The following is a 9135-nucleotide window of genomic DNA, read 5'->3' on the forward strand; positions in this document are numbered from 1 at the left end:
ATAGTAACTAATGAAGACAATATGATTTGATAATTTCTAACCATTCTATAAAGACTTTATAAAGGGATTCATCCTTTTTGTGTTTAGATTTTTCTTTTAATTTTATCCTTTAAATGATATTTTTTAATTTAACTGTTCTTTTTATTTGATCAATGTATTCAATTTAACTATTCTTTAAAGTTAAATAAATAAAAATTACCTACAAATTAGAAGAAAATTAATCTACAAGTAAACATTATATTTATTTATTTTATAATTATAATTCCATTATTTTATGTTATTATAAAAGAAAAATCAACTTGTATTTAATCCCTTAATTTTTAGTGGAAACTTTTTAGTTTTTTAATTTTTAGTGAAAATAGAATTATTTCATCTTCAAAATTTTGGACTAATTTAGTCTCTCATCTTTACAACCGCATAAATGTAATCTTTTAAAATAAATTTTGTTAATTTTATTTGAGATTCCAAGCACATTTTTCAGCTAATATTGAAGAAAAAATATGTTAAATAGTATAAATAATTCAAATATTATCATTAAATACGTTTGAAAGGTCAAATAAATTTAACAAAATTTAGTTTAAAAGATTAAATCTACACATTTTTAAAGTTGAAGAACTAAATTGGATCAAAATTTTGAAAAAAATTAATTACAATTTTCACTAAAAATTAAGTATTAAAAATATATTTAACTATTTTTATTTGAAGACCTTATTTCAGTCAAGTTAATGATTTATAATACTTTTAAGGTGATTAAAACTGTTTGTTATCATATTTTAGGGGAATGGTTTTTAGGACAAAAGCTCATTGGAACGTTTTTGTATTTTAAAGCAAAATTCAACACATAAGATATAAAAAAAGTGAGTTGTCAAAAAGAATATTAAAGTAAAAAAAAGTGTGGTATCATAAATAGTAAAACATCAGAAAAGGGTGGAAACACTTCTTCCACCTGCTTCAACCTTGGACAGAGAGGTATATAGAAGACCAGTGAATTTTTGGCATTTATCCTGCAGATAACATATGCACTTAGCATTACTTATCCTATGCGGTGTTGAGAGACACTTCTAACATCCTCTGCGGTGACTTCCAAGTCATTTTGGAAAAGTCATTGGTGTCTGATGAATTGGTCAATAAACTAGGATTTTTAAGGTTGAAAATTGGTGAACATATGGATCATATACAAATAAGTTATAATTGTTTTATCTCCAGATATACTTTGGAGAAATGTAACAGAGATTCGGGATGAGCGTCCTTTATATAATTAACAGAATTAGTAATACTCATAAATTTTAAAATATATATGCAGAGTGAATTGAAAATAAAAACAAAATTTAAAATATGCATAGTGAATGAAAATGAAAAGAAGTATATGTTTATAAGTTGAGGGTATGTGTGTTAAGTATTGTTATGTATGAGAAGGAGTATATGTTGGCATATTAGGCATAGAAATGTATTTGTATTATTTGTGAAATATAGAAGTTGCTCAAATAAATTAGGAAGGATAACATATATTAGTCTTTTGTAACATAAGAAGAAAATTTGACTATATAACTTTTTGTTTTTTTGTTAACTATTACATTACAAGACTTTTTATGCTCATCAGCATACAAAGTAAAATCACTAGTACAGTTAAAGAAAATGGCACAGGTTATTTTCGCTGATAGACACCGGTTCCTGAACCGAGGCATATTCAGATGAGATAAAAAGTGGTAGACTTTATGCCTCGGTTTTGAAACAAGACAAAAAAATGGTACGATTCGGCCTCGGTTATTAGAACCGAAATTGTTCCTCTCCCTCTACTGCCTCCGTTGGAGGCTGAGCCGAGGCAGTAGGGTCTTTTTTTATTTTTTTTTTCGTTATGATTTTCCTAGACTGTCATAGAGTATTCTGGCAGTGGCACACATTACACACTAACTTGCCTAGAGAGTTCACATCTTCGTTGCAAATTACACAAATAAGAAACTTCGAACAAGGAGAGAACTCGATTAAGCAAAACCATGGAGTTCTTTTCTCCGTAAAAGACTGATATATACATTAGACCAGCTCTTCATTTTTCTCCACAACCCTCACCCCTTTTGCAGATCTGAGCACATTAGATTCAAATCAAAACAAAATCTCAGATTCAAAAGATCATTCTCAAATTCAATTCAACAAATCAAAACAGAATCTCAGATTCAAAAGATCATTCTCAGATTCAATTCAACAAAATGCAAAACTCTACTGATGCAAAACTCTACTGATGCAAAACTCTACTAAAACCAAATGCAAAACCCAAAGCAGCTACGGTCAAAAGCTCTCCAGCGTCATCAAACCCTAATTCGCACCACCACCATCAACATCAGAAAAACCCTAATCTGACCACCACCACCACCACTATCACCGCCGCCACCATTGACGCACCACCACCGCTTGCTCTTCCCTCCAGAGGCGACGCATTCGCAGGAGATTTTGGAGCAGTAGTCTTCAGAGCGAGACCGAGAGAGCGAACCAGAGAGAGAGCGACGGAGCGAGAGAGCGAGGGGAGGCGAGAGCGAGGGAGGCGAGAGCGAGGGGAGGGAGGCGAGACCGAGGGGAGGGAGGCGAGAGCGAGGGAGGCGAGACCGAGGGGAGGGAGGCGAGACCGAGGGAGGCGAGAGTGAGGGGAGGGAGGCGAGAGCGAGGGAGGCGAGACCGAGGGGAGGCGAGAGCGAGGGGGCTAGGTTTTCGTTCAATTTGGGGAAATAAGAGGCTTATATGCCTCGGTCCTTCCTGGGCCTGAGGTAGTAGAGGCTTATACGCCTTGGTCCTTCCTACCAACCGATGCAGTATACCCCTTCCACCTCGGGTTTCTCTTAACCGCGTCAGAAACCGTGTCAGAAACCACTAATTAGGCACCGATTGCTTTCACAACCGAAGTGGTAGCCCTTTTTGGCACTGGTCTAGTCTGAACCGAGGCCTATAAGATCTCGTTAATTACGGAACTGCCACCATGTCTGAATAGACAGCGGTTTAGTGTAAAGAGAGGTCTATTGTGCGAGTTTAAAAGCACATTCTGTACTAGTGAATATTATATTGTTTTAAATTTAAAATAAAGATATTATGTTGGTTCTTTATTATAACCAATATGTTTAATTTTTTTTCAGTATTCTCACATTGTATTTATATTTTTCTCCTCTCTTCTCGCAATTCTCTTGTTTAGTAATTAATATAAGAATATATTAATGTGAGAAAATAAAATTTCAATATATCACTCAACTACTAAAGTAAAATATACATAACTATTATTAATTTCTAACTTAAAAGTTGTTTTTATATTAAAAAAATATAACATATATTCTTATATTTAACTAAATCTTTATTTATAAATATATTTTAAGTAACGTGCATTCGTATATTTTAAATTGTAGTAAATGATAAATTAAAAAATGTTAAAAATAAATTAAAAGTTTTAATCTAGTAGGAGATGCATGGTGTGAGGTAAAAGAAATAGTAATGGAATGTGGAGAAAGATGGCCAACAAATTAGTTTGAATGTATTACGTTTTGAAAGTGTTAAAAAGTGTTCATATATGAAAGAAAAAAACAAGCATTCAAAAGAAGGAGAAAAAAAGGCAGATGAAAAAGAAGAGTTGAAGAAGCTAATAGACGAGAATAGTTGGTGATACTACAAATTGTTGGAGTAAAGGAAGACAAATAAAGGAGGAAAATAAGAAAGAAGAAAGAGTTTGAAGGGAGGTGCAAAAAGAAATGAAAGAGAAAACTTTAATACATTCTATTTTAATGACTTTCTATATCAGTTTATCTTTTAACCAATATAGTAAGAAGATAGGACAGTAAGCTTAAAAGAACTAAAATATACTTTCTATTTAGATTCAAAAGTCAACTAATATAGGAATTCCTCTAACAATGATTAAATCATCAATTAATAATACGTTCATTCTCTCTATTGCTACAGCAGTATATATTTTTTTCTAAATTGATTAAAAAATCAACTAGTATGGAATGTCTATCTCATATTTATAAGATTTCTATGTATAATGCTAGTTTCACATTGATTTATCTTAAACTGATGTTGTGTATACTATGTAAATTCACTTTTTTGAACAAAAAACATATTGATAAAAAGAAGTACATAACTCTTTACTGCTTGCTCTTGAATTGACCTGTTGTAGGTGAATTTTCATTGTAGCTTTTTATAGGTACAATTGAATCTTACAAGATTCGTTTGTTAATAACTGTTTCCGTATTAAGAATTGTCTATTCCAATAAATTAATAATTGCATTGCATTGAAAATTGAGCACAGCATACATAAGTAGTTAATAAACATTATATGATAATAAGTATTCAAAAATTTATCTTTTAAAGAGATGAAATTTAATTTTGTAATAAATATTAAAATCGAAAACATATTAATTTTAGGAAAAATGAAAATATATTCAAATCGAATATTTTAAAAAGAATTGACACTGTGATACTAAAATCCAAAAGTCAATATGTAATTGTGAGTTACGGCCTGATTAATTTAGTGGCTAACGCTTGGAAGCTATAAAGTTGAAAATAAAGGTGACCTGTATGATTGGAAAGTGGGTAAATGTTTTTATTTATTATAGATTGACTAATATTTGTAATGGTCCAGGTGCATGTTTTAGTATTTATACTGTGATTATATCGTTTTGAATTTTAGGTATCAGAATGAAATGAATAAGAGAAATGAGGATATCCTGAAAGCATGTGCTGCAGAATTTGACCATGTGAAACCATGCGATATTTTTAAGCACATGGCGACAGACGGTAGTATTGTTATAGTTTATGTATTATCACGTCAATGATAGTCACAAGTTGAAATGGATCATGTCTTCTAATATGTAACACTTGTCTAATTTAAAACAAACAAGTCACTCCCACGTTAAACAAACCAATGTATTATTATTTAAATCAAACAACACTGTCTCTGTAGAGTGTCATTTACGGTTGTGAATGAATTTCATTGCAGCAACTATGGGAGTTAGATAAAAGGGCTGTGATGGTCAACAATATAGCCCAAAAGGATTTCCACACATTCGCCTCCTACGTAGGGTTTACCAAGGAAATTGATGCTTTCGAACTGGAACACATGGAAATTTTAATGATGTTTCATTAATAAATATATATATATTGAAAGTCAAAAGCATCCTACTTACCCCAGCTGTAGGAGGACAGTGTTTCACACTATCCGTTGGAATTTAATATTGTAATAAATGTGAACAAACAAAAATGTCTGCCGGATTTATGAATTTAATTGGAATGGAAGAGATGTTATATTGCAGTATTAATAGTTAGTTTAAAAAAAGAGTTTTGGTGTGAAAGGTGGAAGGAGAAAATATAATTAATTAGTATGGTGTTATGATGAGGGGGTGAGTTGAGAGTATATAAGAGATCCCTGGTGATTGGAATCTATCCTTTGGAAAAAGAAACAGGAAACAAATGAAAGCTTGACACGGCTCTCTCTCTCTCTGTTTCAGTTTGTGTTGTGCTGTGCTCTGCCCCTCTCAAGAAGAGGCAAGCAAATTCTATATGAAACCTTGATATGCAAATATCCTAATCCATTCCCAAACCCTATATAAACCTCAAACAACACTCCATCACTGTAACACCCAATGGAAATGGAGGCTCAAAGGCCCCCACTTCCTCAACACAACTCCCACAACAACCCGCTCTCGCGCCTAAACCAATACGCAGCCAAAACCAGATTAGGAAAATGGTTCAAGATCTCCCAACGCAATTCCACCTTCACCACCGAGCTCCGCGCCGGCACGGCCACTTTCCTCACCATGGCCTACATCCTCGCCGTCAACGCCTCCATCCTCACTGACTCCGGTGGCACCTGTTCTGTCTCCGACTGCCTACCCCTCTGCTCCGACCCCTCCGTCCCTATCTCAGCCTGCAACACCTCTTCCCTCCGCGTCCTCCTTCCCGACCACTCATGCAAGTTCGACCCCGTTAACCCTGGTTACGCTGAGTGCCTCGAAAACACTCGCAAGGACTTGATCGTCGCCACCATAGCCTCTTCTCTCATTGGCTGCTTCATCATGGGCACCTTCGCCAACCTCCCTCTGGGCCTCGCCCCCGGCATGGGCTCCAACGCCTACTTCGCCTACACCGTCGTCGGCTTCCATGGCTCCGGCAACGTCTCCTACCAGAGCGCTCTGGCCGCAGTCTTCATCGAAGGAATCATCTTCCTCCTCATCTCCGCAGTCGGTCTTCGTGCCAAACTCGCCAAACTCGTCCCCAAGCCTGTCAGAATAAGCTCCTCCGCGGGAATCGGGCTTTTCCTCGCCTTCATCGGGCTTCAAAACAACCAAGGAATCGGGCTCATCGGATACAGCCCGTCCACACTGCTCACCCTCGGCGCCTGCCCGTCCTCCTCACGGGCCTCCCTTGCCCCCGTTATAACAGCCGCTAACGGCACGATCAGTTTGCTACCCGGCGGAACAGCCTCGGGTGATATCCTCTGCCTGCGCGACAGAATGGAAAGCCCCACGCTCTGGCTTGGCCTGGTGGGTTTCGTAATCATCGCCTACTGTCTCGTTAAGAACGTCAAAGGCGCCATGATATACGGCATCGTTTTCGTCACCGTGGTGTCGTGGTTCCGCAACACCAAAGTCACGGCTTTTCCCAACACCGACGCCGGTAACTCCGCCCACCAGTACTTCAAGAAGGTTGTGGATGTTCACACCATAAAGAGCACGGCGGGGGCTCTTAGCTTCAAGAGCATAGGCAAAGGGTATTTCTGGGAGGCCGTGGTGACGTTCTTGTACGTCGACATTCTCGACACCACCGGAACGCTGTACTCCATGGCGCGCTTCGCGGGCTTCACCGACGAAAAGGGCGGGTTCGAGGGACAGTACTTCGCGTTCATGTCCGACGCCACTTCCATCGTGGTGGGGTCCTTGCTCGGGACCTCCCCCGTGACGGCGTTCATCGAGTCGTCGACGGGGATCCGGGAGGGTGGGAGGACGGGAGTTACGGCGATGACAGTGGCAGCGTATTTCTTCCTGGCGTTCTTCTTCACGCCGCTGCTGGCATCGATTCCGGCGTGGGCGGTGGGGCCGCCGCTGATTCTTGTGGGGGTGTTGATGATGAGATCGGTGGTGGAGATTGATTGGGAGGACATGAGGGAGGCGATACCGGCGTTCGTGACGCTCATTCTGATGCCGTTGACGTATTCGATCGCGTATGGGCTGATCGGTGGGATTGGGACATACGTGGTGTTGAACCTTTGGGATTGGAGCAGAGAGATTTTGAGTCACTTTGGAATTACCAAAACAATAAGGGTGCCCCAAGACCAGGATTCCCATCATCAACATCATCACCCTGAGAGGGTCAATGGGGTACTACAAAATCAACATTCTCCACAAAATCCAACTTCCAAAGCACTTCAACTAGACCCTTAATTTTAGGGTACGTTGTTCTCTATAATAATGTCCTCCTTTTCTTATTCATACATCAATTTCACAACCTTCGATTCTTTTTGTAGTACCAATTTTATTATCATGCCACTGTGTGAATACGTTATATTATTATTATTATTATTATTATTATTTCGGTTCAAACTACAAAATAAATCCAAAACTTGGATGGATATCATGAACTTGGCTTTCAAATATGTCCCAGTCATATTCTTTCATGCTTTGCCAATCTTTGGACTTATTGTTTCCAAGTTTTGTGCCTCAGATTCGGCTAAAGTGCATCTTAGGTTTGGATCACATATTCCGTTATCTACTTCCTTATTACTTTTTTTTTTATGGATTTAAATAACTTTTTCTCCTTCCCAAATTTCCCTATTTCATTTATTTTTTTCAAAATCATTTTTTTTCCTCTTTTTGTCCTGGATAAAAGTTTTCATTTCTATTTTCTGTCTACAACTCTTTATTTTCTTTAGGTTTCCCCGCTAAATAGAAGTAATTAAAAACAATTAATTAAAGGGAAATGAAACTCTCAATGTCACATTATTTATTATTATTCTTATTTTAAGAGAAACAACATAATTTGTAAAAATAAAACGTGGTTCAATTCTATTTAATTGCTAACGTAGTCATTTAATTAACTCTACTTAAATGATGCAAATAAACAATATGATCAAAACATAAATAAAACTTTTATGAAGGACCAAAATAGGAAAAAAAATATGAGGATCAAAATCAAAATAGAAAAAAGTTATTAGTATACTATCACATCACTTAATAACTAATTCATGACTTAAAAAGGATGTCAATAAAGTGTAAGGTGGAGAACCAAAACATGAGAAAAACTTATTAAGTACTGTATGCAAAATTTGCAAACAAACAAGGACAAAATAATATTTAAAACTTATTTATAAGAAGGACTTATTTGAAATTAGACTTAATTATGCTAAAATTCTCGCAGCACACATGTTCCTGTTTTGGTTTACAAAAAAGGATTTAGTCTGAAATTTCAAATTTTATGGTTTCAATTCCTTTTTATATATTCGTCAATAATTTTACTATTGTAATTAAAATGTTCCACGTGACCCAATGTGGCAGACGGCTTCACCTTTCTAGTCATCACAACAATAAGTGTATGGATGTATTCTTGTTTTCAACTTGCCAATTTTTATATTACTTTATTTTGATTTTGTTGTTCCAACATTATTGGTAACCTTGACGTAACTTAACCATAGATAAAGGAGAATCAAAATAATTAAATTTATAATTTTATATTTTATATATGATTTACATTTTCATGTAAATGTAACGTCAATTTTGGGGTGCCACTGAAAAGTTTAAAATTTTTAAAATTATAATAATATTGCATAAATCTAAATTTGATAAATTTTTATAAGAAAATTAATCAAAATTATAATTATAAAATGAAATTTCAAATAAAACAATTTATTCAAACAATTATAAATTTTTCAACCTTCTCATTCCACCCGTCGTGCTATACAACATCGAAACTAACTGCATATGTTCCATATAAAAACGATCATCGCAAGTAAAAATCACAACTATAACATTCAAGGGTGAGGTAACATAAAACAATACAAAACAATACACAATAACAACACTCGTTCATAGTATTCAAATATTCATCCTCAATCCATAAAGTCAACCACATTCATATCACAGAAAAACACGTTACCACAAACACTCATGGTTT

General features: G+C 35.9%; 1 protein-coding gene across 1 annotated transcript; it reads left to right on the top strand.

Moving 5' to 3' along the window:
* The first annotated feature begins 5312 nt into the window (after positions 1-5312).
* Positions 5313-7556, top strand: AZG1 (AZA-guanine resistant1). The gene has a single exon (XM_047292455.2). The coding sequence runs from the start codon at positions 5613-5615 to the stop codon at positions 7407-7409; it is 1797 nt and encodes a 598-aa protein (XP_047148411.2). The 5' UTR covers positions 5313-5612; the 3' UTR covers positions 7410-7556.
* The last annotated feature ends 1579 nt before the right edge of the window (positions 7557-9135 follow it).

Source organism: Vigna umbellata, chromosome 2, assembly GCF_029865625.1.
Source record: "Vigna umbellata cultivar VRB3 chromosome 2, Vumbellata_1.0, whole genome shotgun sequence".
NCBI lineage: Eukaryota > Viridiplantae > Streptophyta > Magnoliopsida > Fabales > Fabaceae > Vigna > Vigna umbellata.